The sequence below is a fragment of the Lichenostomus cassidix genome, chromosome Z (assembly GCF_008360975.1).
Source record: "Lichenostomus cassidix isolate B80296 chromosome Z, HeHo_3.0, whole genome shotgun sequence".
Lineage (NCBI taxonomy): Eukaryota > Metazoa > Chordata > Aves > Passeriformes > Meliphagidae > Lichenostomus > Lichenostomus cassidix.
Genome location: NC_139511.1, coordinates 4829477 through 4845067, shown reverse-complemented (window position 1 = coordinate 4845067; position 15591 = coordinate 4829477). Strand labels below are relative to the sequence as shown.

General features: G+C 54.7%; 2 protein-coding genes across 8 annotated transcripts in view; both read left to right on the top strand.

Moving 5' to 3' along the window:
- Positions 1-4256, top strand: part of CAST (calpastatin) — a 50681-nt gene extending 46425 nt beyond the window's left edge. For 6 of the 7 annotated variants that reach the window (XM_085043400.1, XM_085043397.1, XM_085043396.1 and 3 more), the window contains 4 exons: positions 323-412; positions 1277-1356; positions 2456-2522; positions 3033-4256. In XM_085043400.1, coding sequence (XP_084899526.1) covers positions 323-412; positions 1277-1356; positions 2456-2513 — 228 coding nt within the window. In that variant the 3' untranslated portion in view covers positions 2514-2522; positions 3033-4256. The remainder of the gene's footprint in view (positions 1-322; positions 413-1276; positions 1357-2455; positions 2523-3032) is intronic. The other variant, XM_085043398.1, reaches the window with a different exon arrangement.
- Positions 4257-5759: 1503 nt separating this feature from the next.
- On the top strand, positions 5760-9720 carry LOC146424266 (M-phase inducer phosphatase 2-like). The gene is made up of 11 exons (XM_085042812.1): positions 5760-5857; positions 6113-6234; positions 6605-6711; positions 6788-6907; positions 7167-7643; positions 7765-7860; positions 8225-8287; positions 8395-8493; positions 8955-9088; positions 9202-9313; positions 9578-9720. Exons 1-11 carry the CDS (start codon positions 5760-5762, stop codon positions 9710-9712), a joined length of 1563 nt encoding a protein of 520 aa, XP_084898938.1. The 3' UTR covers positions 9713-9720.
- The last annotated feature ends 5871 nt before the right edge of the window (positions 9721-15591 follow it).

Sequence of the window (15591 nt, the reverse complement as noted above, 5' to 3'; positions counted from 1 at the left end):
TGGGTCAGTGTAGGCTTAAGGAGTGACTCATTGCAAATACTCCTCAATGCAGTATGTAGGTGGGTAATAAAAACAGGAGAACTTTTGTGAGGAGTAACTCTTCACAATAAATGCAGTTTTTATGCACAACTGCCCTATGAATGTTCAGGAAATCATGCTTCTTGGAAACCTCACATAGATGTCTCTAACATATGTGTAGAGTTTGGGTGTGTTTTTCTGTAAGAAAGGAATAATTAAAGCAGACATAAATTCCTGAACCATTAATTTGACTGGGGGGAGTTGGGTTGCATATTTTGTGACTTCAAAATTAAAATTATTGCAGAAACCTAAGGATGACAGTGCAGCTATTGATGCCTTATCGGGTGACTTTGATACTTGTGCAAAGGCTCCTGCTACACCCAAGCACCCAAAGGTAGGACATTTTCTGCTAATAACTTACAACATAAAACAGCTTTTCACTCCTCACTTTCCTTTGCAGTAACTCAGATTAGGTTTATAGGAAGCCTGTCCACATGCAGGGATTGTCCCACTATTGCAGTGGAAGTTGAATGCATTTTGCTGTGTACTAAATATTTGGAAGAAGGAAGGTTTGTGGTAATTAGAGCCTTTTAGACAGGCTTGGAGAAGTAAATTGAGCAGAGAAATATGGTAACAGTCTTTGTACAGATTAAAATGTCCAAAAACTGTAGAGAGGCAGAGAAACCTTTCCTCAGTGATAGGGGGCACTGTAGCAATGGTTGTAGACTGGAGCTGAGACACAATTCAAGAGGGTTCTGTGGAGAGAAAAGTTTTGTGGGAGCAGCAAAGACTTTCAGATGTGTTAGGGAAAACACTAGAGTTGACAAGAAGGGTGCAGAAGGAATTGCAGTGAGAAAAGGAGCAGCAGCTTTGCAACTGAAGTTCAAATCAGCTGTAATTCCTGGGAGGAAAGAGCTGTGTTCCCAAACAGCTCTTCTGCCCACTGCAGTGCTTCCCCAAGTGCTTCCCTCGGCACAGAATCTTCAGGCAGCTGAAAACAGGACCATTTGGGTTTCAAGTGCTGCTTCATCTGCTTCTGAGCTCCAGAGCTAAATCTGCTGCTGCTGCAGCATTATTGCTCTGTAGTAGATACAAAATCTGCCCATCTGTACCTGGTTTTCCTGATGCACAGTCTTCAGTCAACACAGCCTTTGTTGCTGCCAGCCACATTAAAGGGAATATGTTTTGGCAGATGCCAAAGTAGGAGCCATCAGTGCTCTATTCTCCTTGTAACTGTAATTTTTTTTTTTCTTTGGAGTGTAGGACAAAAGTGGAAAGGAAGCTACGACCACTACACCAAGCTCAAAGGACAAAGGAAAACCCAGAGACCCTAAAACGGTATAAACACATGTGTTTGTAGCATGGACACTCATACAAGAGGGGCAGCTGGATTTTGGATTCATATTACAGGGTTCTTATTTTGGGGAGAGCTTTGCATCAATGGGTTGAACTCGATCCATATTTGTAAACATGCACTCAGGAGAAAGGCCCCTGTCTGTTTCAAGGGAAATTGGCAATAAACAGAGGCAAAACCAATATGTATCTTTCAGACAGTGTGGTCTTCTGAGGGGGTCCTAGTGCTTGCTCCACAGGCTTCTCCTTCCCAGATTTGTTAATTTAAGAGTCCCACTTTGCATACCTACAGCTGCTTTGGGCAGGATCCCCACTTCTCTCACTTCCTGGCAGCTTTGAGTAAGAGCATATCAAAAGTACTCCTACAACCACAGCCAGGTTTCCCAGTTATTATCATAACTTATTTTTTAAAATGAAATAAGACCTACCTACTTTCATAAATAAGTATGCAGAATGAATGTGGTGGGAAAAGTCAGGCAGCTGTTTCTAATTTCAAAGAAAGGAAGTGGGGGAAAAGATAAAAAGGGCTGCTTGGCTTCTGTTATCCAGAAATACAGAAATGTATGCAAGTTAAGGTGAAACTTGTTCCATCATGCTGTTCTCACACAGAATATGTGCAGGTAGATGCCTGAATCAGATGATTACATCTGCTCTGGAGATTTTACATTTCACATGTCAGTGATGGGATTTCTCATTGTTATTGTTAAATCACCACAGGTGCATTTTCTGTGACCCCAGAACTGACTTGCAATTCTCAAAGTAAAACTGAGGGGTATCTTTATCTCCTCTTCAGGAGGATGTTCTGAGCTGTGACCTGATCACTGGTGTGGCTAAAAGGGTGTTGAGGAACAGGGAATGATGAGGTCAGGCGCAGCCCATTCTTATCTGAAAGAAAGCAATTTATGGTGAAAAGGTGAAAATATTTTTACATAACAGGAGTCACAAATACTCCTGCTGAACTTTGTGTATTTCAAGTGCAGATTGTGTTTATGTCTGAACTGTGACTCTGATGAGTGTCTTGTCACAGCCTGATTTCAAGTTTTAGTTTGGTTCACAAATTCTCATTGTCTCATCCTCTCTTTAGGCAAGGGGACAGTCCTCCAGCAGCAAATCTGAGAAGCAGAAAACAAGCTAAACGTTAACCTTACCAGGTGAGATTCCTTCCTCCCTGTTCCCTGGGCTACCACAAAGACAATTCATGCTTGTGAATTAAAGCTGAGTTTTGCTGGCGGTCCTTGAACCAGACCAAGGCATAGTTAGAGCTGCTGTTAAGACACAATGCTTTGCATGACTTTGCACTTCAGTGTTCCCAGGCAGAAAAGGCCTTTTTTCACACCTTTTGTCTGTTCAGTTTGTATGGAACTATTTCATGGAATAAACTCCTTTAGGCTGGTGGAATTACAAGCATTCCAAGGTGTGAAGTGCTGCTCCTCCAAGACGTTTTCATAGAGTAATGAGGACTGAGGATATCTCAGCTGGGGGTTTTGATCTTTAGGAGACTGAGCTTGTGTTGTTACCTCTGCTGTAGACCCATCTGGAGCAGGGCCTCACTAGCAGCTTAGTTTCCCATAATTATTGCCAGATTTATGTTGTGACTTTTATTTGCAGTTTACAGAATATGAGCACTCTGACTTTGTTTTGTTTTGTTTTCTTTCCCCCAGGGTCCTGGCGCATCGTGTAAAATGTCTTCTTTCTCTGGGTGGATAATTATTCCTGAAGAGCAGCAGCTGATGCCGAAAGAACATAGTTATTCTTGGGTGGTTTTTGTACAGTGATACTTGCTGGACTTTGTCTCATCTTTTCTTTTTTCCCAGTAGTAGACTCAGGTGGTTTGTTTCTTTACCCCAGCAATTCAGCTTATTAAGACTCCTATAGTTTGACTTTTTCTGTTATTTCCTTCAGTGTGCAGGGGAAAGAATGCTTTCTATTTGCAGGAAATATATTACACTGATGAAGAGCTATGCCAAAAAAAAGAAAAAAAAAAAGAAAAAAAAAATCTGCAGACTTTTGCACATAATCTCCACATAGTGCCTGTAAATCTCTAAAGAGTTCATACGTGCTAGCATTCTTTAACATTGCAGCGAATGCATTAAGTATTCTGGAATATAGTGAGCTTTAGCTACCCTCTGCTGGGCTGTGCAGCCTTTTGCTCATCAGGCCAGTTCCTGGTGGAAGCTGCAGGCCAGCTGTGGGGTGGCTAAAGAGTGAGAAACCTGGGGATTAGCCGCTTCATCCAGCATGCCTGGACATAAAGCAGGTATTTGGGATGCTGCCTTTAGCTGTAGTTAAAATACACTAGGGCGGGACTTTTTTTTTTTTTAATTACCATTATTTCCAATTGTATCTGTACTGTTAATCTCGTAATTTCAGGAGTCTCCTGGACTGGACAAATAACAAATGTAACAGCTACCAACACACAGAGGGGAAAGAAAGGAGGGGCACAAGCCTCAGCAGCGATCAAAGTTCAGGTCCACAGGCAGGCTCCTTTTTATCTTATTTTGCACTGTTTCTAGTCCTCCTGTTCCTGGCACTCCAGCAGGGAATGCAGGGATGGGGCTGAGCGTGATGCTGCAGGGAGCAAAGCCTCATTCTGCTGCTCCCTGCGAGGACAGGCACGGCCAGGCGCCTCTCGCGGGTCAGCTGCCACCACCCTGGGCTGCCACAGCCTCCGTGGGTTTTCCTCTGCCTCCCTGCCCTGCAGAACATCCTTTTGCACATCCTGACACACGTGCAGCTCCGCCGTGGGCTGGCAAAGGGGCCCACTGGCAGCAGAGCCTGGGGTCTGCAGGCCTGGGCAGCCTGGGGACTGAAGTTGGGGATATTTAGACTCGTGACTGTACTTGCAGTCTGCACCGTGCCACTCCAATAAAGTTTTTAAGGATGCACTGTGCTGCTCCTGGCTTTTCATTTATCACTGCTGCAAGACCAGAGCTAGCTTGTGGGCTGCCACTGTGCAAGGAGGCAGCTGAAAGATCAAGACATAAATCATTGGAATGTATGGTTTCCAGATAAAGGCACAATAAATTCACAGGTCCTGAAATACCTGTGTGCGAGGAAACATTTCTTCTGTAGGAGGACTGCATGTGGGAGAACAGGCACATCCGAAATTAAGCGGTGGGGAAGGAGTAATAAGGGGGCTGTGGAGCACCAGAAGGTCACACAATTTCCCCCAGAGCTGAGCAGTTAAAAGCAGAAAGCAAAAATGCCAATTACTGCTCAGAAAATAAATGGCTGAACAAAAGGGCACAAACAAAGCTCTTTATGTGAAATCACCCGCAATTAGAGTTTTTGTCAGATTCTACTTTCGCCTCTTGAAATGTTCAAAAAGCAGCAGTCGGCGGTGCTTGAATAGCATTAAATGTCACAGGCAGGAATGACGCAAAGCTTTCTCACAATTCAGGATACATGTTTAGATACACGTATATAGAAGAAATAGATGGAAATTAGCCGTGAGCAGGAGGAAGTGGTGCTTTCTGCGGGGTCTTGTCAGAGCTGCTGGCGCTCGGCAGAGGAACGGGGCGCCTTCCCTTCCCAACCCTGTGAAATGGCTTTGGAGTCCTTGGGGTGCTGTGATCTCCAGCCACAGGGAGAAAAGAGAGACACAGCAAACACTCCATTCTGATTTTTCCCCACACTCTTCACCTCTGGTAAAATTCCATCTGCTTTAACACATTCGTGAGGAAACCGAGGCAGGCTGGAGCCACGGAGAAAATAAACACCAGGGATTCCAAGATTTCAGCCTCGCTCTCCTCACACGGGATGCAGCACTCAGCGGCACGGCCGGGCTGGCAAGGCGCTGTCAGGCCATCAGTCGGTCCCCCGCCGCTGGGACAGGAGGGCCACCAGCGCTGCCCGAGTGTCGCTGCAGGGAGGAGCTCCCGCCCTGAGGGGCCGTGAGGGGCCCGGCCTGGCCCCGCCCCTTCTCGCCTGGTCCCGCCCCTTCCCACCTGGCCCCGCCCATCCAGCCTGGCCCCGCCCCTTCTCGCCGTGGCACCCAAACCGCGCCGAGGCTGAGGCTCCGCCCCTGAGCGCCGCCGACACCTCTCATTGGCTGCCGGCGTCCCCTCGCGCCCAACGCCACCTCCCCTTGCCTCGAGCCGTCGCCTCGTGCCCAACGCGCTCTCTCTCCCATTGGCTGCACCTGCCGCTGTTGGTGTTATTGCTGTTAGAGTAAACAGCAGCGGGCGGCTGGCGCCTGTCACCTGTCGCGTCGGTCACCTCTGCCAGCCTCTGCCAGCCTCTGCCAGCCTCTGCCAGCCTCTGCCAGACTCTGCTCGCCCTTCTTTTCTCCTCCTACCCCTTGTCACCTCTTGCCACCTGTCCGCTGTCCCCTGTCCCTGGACACTTGCCGGAGCTCGATCGTCGCTCGCTCGGTCCCTGCCCGGACCATGTCACTGTGCGGCGGCCGCGGGCTGCCCGGGCTGCTGGCCATCTCGCCGCTGCCCTCGCCGGGCACGGCCCCGCTCACGCCGCTGGCGCTGGACAGGTGAGGGGGTGGCCGGGGGCCGGAGGGCTGCGGGAGCTTTGGCCACCCGCCCCACGCGGGACTCGCCCCACGGGACACGGCTGCCCCTTTGCGCGGCTCGGGGCTCGGCGCTGGGGCTCGGACGTGCCTTTGCAAAGGGGGCTCGGACGCTTTTGGGATGCCCTCCTTCGGCTCGTGCCCCCGCCCCAGGGCCAGGGGAACGAGGGGCCAGGGACAGCCGGGCCACTGACACATGCCCGTCCCGACCGCCCGCAGGCGCAGCCCCAAGAGGCGCTACAGGGGGCTGCCCATCCCGCTGCTGTGGGACACGCCGTCCCCGGAGCCGGTGGCCTCGCACTGTCGCCGGGACTCCATCTCCTCGCAGCCCACGCGTGCAGGTGAGGGATGGCGCTGCTCCGCCCCACAACCGTCGCCAACCGCCCCTTGGCGGGCCTGGCGTCGTGCAGGGAGTGCCGGACAGCGGGCAGCGATGTGGCGGGGGGCTTGGCCGAGGGGCTGGCGAGGGGCTGGAGGTGGGGGAGCCTGTGCGGGAGCGATGGGCGGGAGCCCAAAACCGCACTCGCCGGGGCTCAGCCAGGAGCCGCTCCGGCGGGGACCGTGCTCGGCGTGACACGCGACATTCCATGGGGACCGGCGCTGCCAGCGGCGGCGCCACCCTCCTGCTGGGGGACAGGAACCCATCCTGCCCAGGGCCCTGCCAGGAGCCCGATCCCCACCCCGGCCTAGCGCTGCCCCTTGTTCCCGCAGGGTCGCGGCCGGACTGCCCTGTCCTGAAGGGCATCTCGCAGCTCCAGCTGCGCAGCGGCACAGGGCGGCGACGCCACAGGGAGCCCGAGGGTGATGATGATGATGAGGTGAGTGGGGCAGCGCGACCTCGAGGGGCAGGGCGGGGGCAGAGCGGTGCTGACGCCGTGTCCTCCCCCGCCGCAGGAGGGCTTTGTCCCCAAGAAGCTGCAGCGGCTGGGCCAGCGGAGCCCACTGCCCGCCGGCCACGGGGCTGCCGAGAGGAATTCCCTTGCCGAGAGCTCCCGGCGCACATCAGAGCTGCTGGTGAGAGAGGCTGCAGGGCTCGGGAGGGCACCGGGGATGGCTGATGCTGGGGCTGCACACACGGCAGCTGCCGCTGCAGCCTTGCCGGCTGTGCCTGTGGGACATGGATGGGCTTGGGGCTCACGGGGACAGCCCGTCTCCAAAGCTGGGAGGCACTGGGACGTGGATGGAGCTTGGCTATGGGATCCACCTGTGCCTGGGGTGGCAAGGAGGTGGCAGGACTTGTCCCCTTCACAATCTGCTCTGCCTCTCCCCCAAGTGCCCCCAGCTGCCGCCCCGACAGAGTGATGCCGCTGTGGCCCAGCGGACGGAGGAGCTGGTGAGCACGCCAGTGACGAGCAAGGCAAAGCTGGTACGTGGCAGCCTTTGGCGGTGGCCCACAGAGCCCCACAATGGGAAGCCTGAGGCCGGAGCTCTCTGGGCTGGGGGCTGGTTGGTGAGCAAGAGCAGCCCAGGGGCCGTGGGCTTGTCTCGGGCCAGGGCAGGGAGAGCCTTGCCCGCGGCTCTGCTGGTGCTGGGGACTCGGCAGAGGCGCAGCCAGCAGCACGGGCTCTCCCCACAGCGTCCGGGGAAGCGCAGCCGCTGCCGGCAGCTCTTCCGCTCGCCCTCGGTGGCCGGCAGCGGCCCCAGGCCCGTCCTGAAGCGGCGACAGCCCTCGCACAGGGACAGCCCCGGCAAGGCCAAGCGGCAGAGGACGGCGGGCGGCAGCCCTGGCCAGGAGACGTCAGCGGAGCCGGTGGGTGACGGGCAAGGCGAGGGCCGAGAGCCAGCCTGGCTGCGGTGGCACTGCGCCGCGCCCCGGCTCTGCCAGCAAGCCTGCTGACGTCGGGGGCTGTCTGTGCTTGGTGCCTCGGCAGGGAGCGTGGCTGGAGCCTCGCAGCTGTGCCCAGCCCGAGGAGATGGAGAAGCTGCCGGCCAGCGATGAGCGGGAGCTCACTGGGGACTTCTCCAAGGTAGGGCCACGAGGATGGGGCAGCTCTGGGGGTGCCGCCCCCGTTATTGTGAAACAGGGACCGTGGTCAGAGCCCCGCAGCCCTGCAAGAGCCCAAAGGCAGCTGGTGGCCCTTGCCTGGGGCTTCGGGGCCTCGGGGCTGTGACTTGGCAGCCTGCAGCCCCTGCAGGGGATGAAGAGCCCCATCACAGCTCTTTTGCTCCAAGCCCGTGCTAGGGCCACGTGTCCCCTGCGCAGATTGTCCCCTCCCTCCCGCAGAAGGGAGAAGAGCAGGCCTCTGGGGTGGCTTCGGGGCTGGGGGGACAGCTGTTAGCACCGGGAGGTGTCCCTGGGTCGGGTACGAGCCCAGAGCCTGTCTCCTGCAGGCTCACCTCCTGCCGACGGTGGACGGCAAGGACCCGAGCCTCAAGTACATCTCCCCTGCCACGGTAAGGGGGCTGCAGCCCCTCCCCAGCCCCTCCGAGGGGCTCCCTGCCTGCTGTCCCCCTGCCTGCCCCACTGTGTCCCCTCCCTCGGTGACAAGCTCTCCCCGCAGCTGGCAGCGGTGCTGACGGGGCGCTTCAGCAGCTCCATCGAGAGAAGCATCGTCGTGGACTGCCGCTACCCCTACGAGTACGAGGGGGGCCACGTCAAGGTCAGAACCCCGCTGGGGCCGGCAGGCAGGAGGGTGTCCGGAGCCCAGCCACCCTCAGAGGTGCTGAGCCCACCACCAGGGGCTGAGAGCACAGGGATTCAGGATCCCCCCGGGTTTGTTCAGTACCCGCTGAGAGATTCAGCAGCCCCTCCAAATATACTGAGCCACCACCACAGATATGACAAACAGCCCCCCGGAGGTACTCTGAGCCCCCAGAGGGGTTGAGCGGCTCCCCATGAAGGGTGCTGAGCCGCCCAGGGGGATGGAGGAGCCCCGTGAGAAGCGCCAAGGCACACCTCCCGGGTAAAGCTAGGTCCCCAGCCGAGAAGAGGAGGCTGATGATGGCTCACTAGTCTGGGAGATGGTGCTGCTGGGGGAGGCAGTGGGACAGCGTGCTTGGGTCCCTGCAGCAAATGCAGTGGGAGGCAGAGGGCAAACAGGAGCGTGCTGTGTCTCGGCAGGGTGCTGTGAACCTGCCGCTGCAGCACGAAGTGGAGGCATTCCTGCTGGAGCAGCCCGTGGTGGCCCCGGCCAGCGGCAAGAGGGTGATCATCATCTTCCACTGCGAGTTCTCTCTCGAGCGGGGGCCCAAAATGTGAGTGAGGGAGGGATGGCACGGGGGGCACACGGGGCTGTGCCAGCCGCCCAGGCACGGCCGGATGGCGGCACGGGGCTGATGCCGTGGCCTTTGCCCGTGGCCTTTGCCAGGTGCAAGTTCGTGCGGGAGAAGGATCGCTCCTGCCACGAGTACCCGCAGCTGCAGCAGCCCGAGCTGTACGTGTTGAAGGGCGGCTACCGGGAGTTCTTCTTCCAGTTCCCGGTGAGTCCCCGGCCCGCGTCCCCTCGGGGCCAGGGGGTCCGTGCCGGGAGGGCAAGGAGCGGCGGGGCCCGGGGCGGTGGCGAGGGGCAGCTGTGGCTCTGAGCATCCTCACAGCTGCCGTGGCAGGGAGGGAGGGAGGCAGGGAGTGGATCTGCGGGGCTCTCGGGGGCTGCGCCGATCGGGAGGTTGTTCCGGGGGCGCTGCGTTTGTCCCGGGCTGGGGGCTGCTCTGTGCTGCGGGGGCTGACGGGGCCGTGGCTTGCAGGGCCACTGCGAGCCCCGGGGCTATCGGCCCATGCACCACCCGGCGTTCAAGGAGGAGCTGCGCAAGTTCCGCGGGCGCTGCTGGCTCGGCGAGCGCGGCCGGCGGGAGCTCTTCAGCCGCGGGAGGCACCTGTGAGCGCTCGGGGGTCCCGCAGCCCCGCCGGGGGAACGCTGCAGCTGCGAGCGGGTGAAGGCTTCTCTCGGCGGCATCGGATGCGCCTCGGCTCGCTCTGCTTTGTTAGGATAGTTTTGGGGTGGTGTTAACTTTAATGTAGTGTTAAGACCTGTTTTACGCTTTTTTCTTGTTATATATATTGTTGTGTTGGTTTATGGTAAGAAATACTGTTGTGCTTGTTCATGGTTATAAATATTTTTGTGTTTGTTCATTGTTATAAATATTTCTGTGTTTGTTTATTGTTACGATTGCTAGTTACTCTTTCTATCAATAAACTCCTATTGAAGGAGAACAAATGCTGCTCCTGAGCTCTCACTGCCCACCGCAGGGCTCTGCAGGGATGGGTACCCCTGATCCCGGGCTGGGGGCACGGGCAGGCTGGGCTGGAGGCGTCTGTGGGCTTGGGGACAGCGAGAGATGGGGCGATGGCTTCCCTGTGGGACGTGGTGGCTTCCCCAGGAACAGGGTGGCTTAGGTAGCAAGCGTTGGCCCCTTGGCTGCTATTCCTGCACGGTGGGGTGGCAGTGCAGGATGGTCCTGGACACCCCCTGGCAAGGGACCTCCTTTCCAGGGCATGCTGGGCTTGGCAGGACTCCTGGGACACTTGGGGTGGGGACTTTCTGCCTCCTTCCCTGGGACCCCCATAGCCATTGGTGTGAGAGTCTGAAATAGCTCACATTTAACAATAGTTCAAGCCTATTCCTTGATCATGAAAACAACGTTTTCATGCCTGAAATGGTGATATATAATTTTGGTCATCATAAGAAAGACTGTATAAAACATCTGCAATTAAAGAAGCCTCCCTGAACATACCTGACTGAGCCTTTGGACTAAAAGTCAGACTGCTGGGATTAGATTAAGGAAATCTATTGTTCTGTCATCGCAGTCTGAGTGAAAGGTGTGCATCCACAATGGCCCAACCTACCAGTTGCTCTGAGAATCATCCCTGGGTAAATTTGGGGTGAGGGAAAGCAGAGCTCACTGAAGCCAGGTTTACACAGACTTTCCCCCCAGCCAAGGGGGGAGGAGGTGGTTTTGGTGCATGGCATAACCTCTGGTCAGAGGCAATAAACACCCATCCATCCTCTGTTACACAAACTGGTTCCAGCTGTGGAACCCCCAAGCCCACTGCCCACATCCACGGGGCTTTCAGGTGAGAGGCAGCTGAGGGGGAGTCATAATCCATAAAAGAAATCCCACAGTGCTAGGCCTTGCACCACAGGACTGCAAGCAGAGTCTGCTACAAGAGGCTGCCCCTTCCCCCCAGGGGGACATGCCTGGACATTGTCACCTGGCCTGAGTGTACATTAACCCATGGGATTCTGTGCTTCTCAGGGGAGAGCATCACCACCAAGAAGACCAGCTGGAGAGGAACAATGCAACATTGTTGGGATCCATGGATGGTGATATTTTCTTTATTCTGACTCTGTCACCCTATTTCTGTCCCTCCACCCTCTTTTCCTGCTTCTCCTTTTCTCTCTTTTCCTCTCTCTCTCTATCTCTCATATTTGCCACCAAATAAAATCCATGCTATTGACTCACATATGGTGTCATATGCACCTTAATTGGGGCAGAGGTCTTTCTAAGAATCTTAATAATTGGATCTTAACAGCCCCTGAGCAAAGACAACTCCACGCAAGAGTTTGTCTTTACTCGATGCAGAATTAATCCAGACAGTTTTTCCTAAAAGTCCCCTGACATGCACTGCTGGCACCTTGTCTCCATCTGCTCTATGCAGGGGGTTGGATTGGGCAGGGCTTGCTTGGCTGGTGGAGCCTTGGGTATTAACTCACCATGTGGCCTTAGCTAAGTGCATCTCCCACTTTTTGAAAGTTCCTCCAAGTTCAAAGTTCCCCACCCAGTGCCTTCAAGGTGGTTTTGAGAAGGCCATTGCACCGTTCCACTTTCCCTGCCGCTGGTGCACGATAAGGGATATGGTGCAGCCATTCCATACCATGTTCCCCAGCCCAGGTGTTTCTCAGGCTGTTCTTGAAATGAGTCCCACTGTCAGACCCCATCCTCTCTGGGGTACCATGCCTCCAAAGGAACTGCTTTCCAAGGCCCAGGATGGTGTTACGGGCAGTGGCATGAGGCACAGGGTAGGTCTCCAGTCACCCAGTGGTGGCCTCTGCCATTGTGAGCACGTAGCACTTGCAGTAGCAGGTTTGAGGCAGTGGGATGTAACAGATCTGCCAGGCCTCCCCATACTTGCATTTGGATCGCTGCCCACCATACCACAGGGGCTTCACCCCCTTGGCCTGTTTGATTGCAGCACATGTCTCACAGTCATGGATCACCTGGGAGATACAGTCCATGGTTAGATCCACCCCTTGGTCTCGTGCCCACTTATAGGTGGCATCTGTGCCTTGATGGCCTGAGGCATCATGGGCCCATTAAGCTTGGAACAACTCTCCCTTGTGCTGCTAATCCAGATCAATCTCTGACACCTCTATCTTCACAGCCTCATCCACCTGTGTGTTGTTTTGATGTTCCTCATTAGCTTGGCTCCTGGGGACATGGGCATCTACTTGATGGACTTTCACGGGTAGCTTGTCTACCTGAGTGCCAATGTCTTTCTACTCCTCAGCAGCACAGATTGGTTTTCCCTTATGCTGCCAATTGGCCTTTTTTCCACCTCTCCAGACACCCCCACAGGGCATTGGCTACCATCCATGTATTTGTATAAAGGTAACAATTTGGCCACTTCTCTCTTTCAGCAATGTCTTGGGCCAACTGGATGGCTTTGAGTTCAGTGAGTTGGCTCGATCCACCTTCTCCTTCTGTAGATTCTTGACGTGTCCTGTGGTGTAGCAGTGGCTCTTGCCCACATGGGTTTGAGCGACCAGCTGCACGGGGCAGTGGCCCCAGAAGAGGAGTCCTGGCTGTGAGGTGAGGTTTCAGTCAGAGTGACAGAGTAGTGCACACCCAGGGCACCTTGTGGCTGGCACCATCAATATGCAACAGGCAAGCAGCCCATTGGCCCTGCACATCTCCCCTCCCCTACCCCTTATCTGGTCTATGTTCTAGAACCTTTGCCTTTGTTCTCCCCAGCCGGGTTCCCCCATTGCATTTTCAATGTTTGTACCCTCCCCTGAAGCGCCCTCATTGTTCTGTACCCCTGTCTATCCCAGTCCCAACGCACTCCTATCGGACCTTCATAGTAAACCTCTCCCCTTCACCCGACCCTCTTAAACCCTTGCCACCGTGTGCTCGCAGCCCTTGAGCCTCAGATCCAGCCATTTCTCCAACCTCCTCATTCCGCTCCTCCTTCACGCCCTTCCTCATCTGCCCGCTATCCTCAATAAATCCCTGGATTCCAGCCTCAGCCGCCTATGTTTCCTTCTTCTTCACCATGGTTCCTGCCTGCCTCCATCCCCTGGGACTCCTCACACTAACCTGCGAGCTCCACTGCCGTGGCCAGTCCAGCGTGGACTCGGCACAGCTCGGCTCTGCAGCCCACCTCTTGGCTGCGGCTCTGGGGCACGCTGCCGTACCAGAGAGGGAAGCTGCAATGTGGGGCTCCATACAGCTGCTTCCCACTTCCAGTTCATTCCTATGATGTGACAGGAACTGTCAGTAAAAAGAGCGCAGTGTGTTTCTTCTGCTGGCAGTTGGTTGTATGGTGGAGCTTCCTCAGCATGCCTCATTTGTTCTTGTTCTTCTTCATCAGTGAGACCAGAGCTTTCACCTTCAGGCCAATTTGTAATTATTTCCAAGATCCCAGAGCAATTCGGTTTCCACTGTGGGCGTGTTGTGTGATGAGGGCAATCCATTCAATCCATGTGGCATTGGAGGCATGATGGGTAGAGAGAAACTTTCCCTTCAACATCCACCTGAGCACTGGTAGTCGGGGTGCCAGGAGGAATTGTTCTTCAGTGCCAATGGCCTCTGAGGCAGCTTGGATCCCTTCATAAGCTGACAGAATTTCCTTCTCTGTTGGGCTGTAGTTGTGCACAGTCCCTCTGTAACTTTGGCTCCAGAATCCAAGTGGTCAAACCCAAGTCTCCCCAGGAACCTTCTGCCAAAGGCTCCAGGACAGTCCATTGTTCCCAGCTGCAGAGGAGAGCATGTATTTCTCCTCTGCTCCTGTCCTGACTGGGCCAAGGGCTACTGCATAAGCTATCTCCTGCTTGATCTGGGTGAAGGCTTGCTGCTGTTCAGGGCCCCAGTGGAAATCGTTCTTCTTACGGGTAACCAGATAGAGAGGGCTCACTATTTGACTGTACTCAGGAATATATATTATCCAAAAGCCTATGGTGCCTAGTAAAGCTTGTGTTTCCTTCTAGTTGGTTGGTGGAGACATAGCAGTGATCTTATTGATGACCTCAGTGGGCATCTGATGTTGTCCATCTTGCCACTTCATCCCCAGGAATTAGATCTCTTTGGCAGTTCCCTTGACTTTGTTCTTTTTGATGGCAAAGCCAGCTTCCAGGAGAATCTGGATGATCTTCTCTCCCAAATACCTCCAATGCCATGTTCACCCACACAATGATGTCATTGATGTACTGGAGTACTGGAGATGTTCTGGAGCCTCACCCTTTTCCAGCTCAGCCTGAATCAGCCCATGGCAGATGGTGGGACTGTGCTTCCACCCCTGGCCCAGTCGGTTCCAGGACTACTGCACGCCCCTCCAGGTGAAAGCAAACTGAGGCCTGCACTCTGCTGCCAGAGGAATGGAGAAAAATGCATTTGCAATGTCAATAGTGGCACCACTTTGCTGCCCTGGTCTCCAGCTCATACTGGAGCTCCAGCATGTCCGGCAGGGCAGCGCTCAGCAGTGGAGTCACCTCACTGAAGCCACGACAGTCCACTGTCAATCGTCATTCCCCTTCAGACTTGCACACAGCCCAAATGGGGCTGTTGAAGGGTGAGTGGGTCTTGCTGACCATCCCTTGACTCTCCAGCTTATGGATCAGTGGGAGGATGGGAACCACAGAATCTTTATTTGTCTGGTACTGCTGGTGATGCACTGTCAAGGTGGCAATGGGCACTCGCTGCTCTTCTCCCTTCAGAAGCCAAACTGCAGAAGGACTCTCAGACAGCCCAGGCAATGTGCCTAATGCCCTCTGCCTCCACAGCAGCTATTCCAAAGGCTCACCTGAGTCCCCTTGGGTCTTTGAAATACCTGCTCCAGAGGAAGTCTCTGCCCAGAATACACTGGGCCTCTGGGCCAGTAACAATAGGATGTGTCTTCCACTCTTTTCCAGTTAGGCTCCCCTTGGCTTCCAGCAGGGTCAACTGCTGTGATCCCCCCATCACTGCAGAAATAGAAACCAGTTCTGCCCCCACGTGTCTCTCAATGGGATCAAGGAGCACTGCATGCTCATGTCAACCAAGGCTTTGTATTTTTGTGGTTGTGATGTTCCAGGCCATCAGACCTACACTGTCCAAAAAACACGATTTTCCCTCGCCTCTGCCTCGCTAGAGGCAGGGCCTCTCTAATTCTGGTTATCAATTGAAATTCAAGCTACTTCGCTTCTGGTGGAACTCCCTCTCTGAGCATTACCATGTTTCACCATGCTGCAAGAACAGAAGTTGATTTTCCCTCCCACCTCCTCATGTCTTCCCCATGGTCACACAGGAAAAACCATACTTCTGCTCTTGGGATGTACCCTCTGTCCCTAGCTGCAGGACATCTGCTTCTGGAAACAGGGCCTCTGGTCTGTACTGATGTCACTTGGAGAAGGCCCTCCTGCAGCTCCTTCCTGAGTTTCTGATGAGTCTTCTCCATCCTATCTTCTATTTTCTGGATGGCCTCTGACAGACTCGTTTCCACAGCTGCAATCCTTTCTTGTGTTGGGTCCTGCACAGTGTCTGCATACGCCCAGAGCCTCCTCACC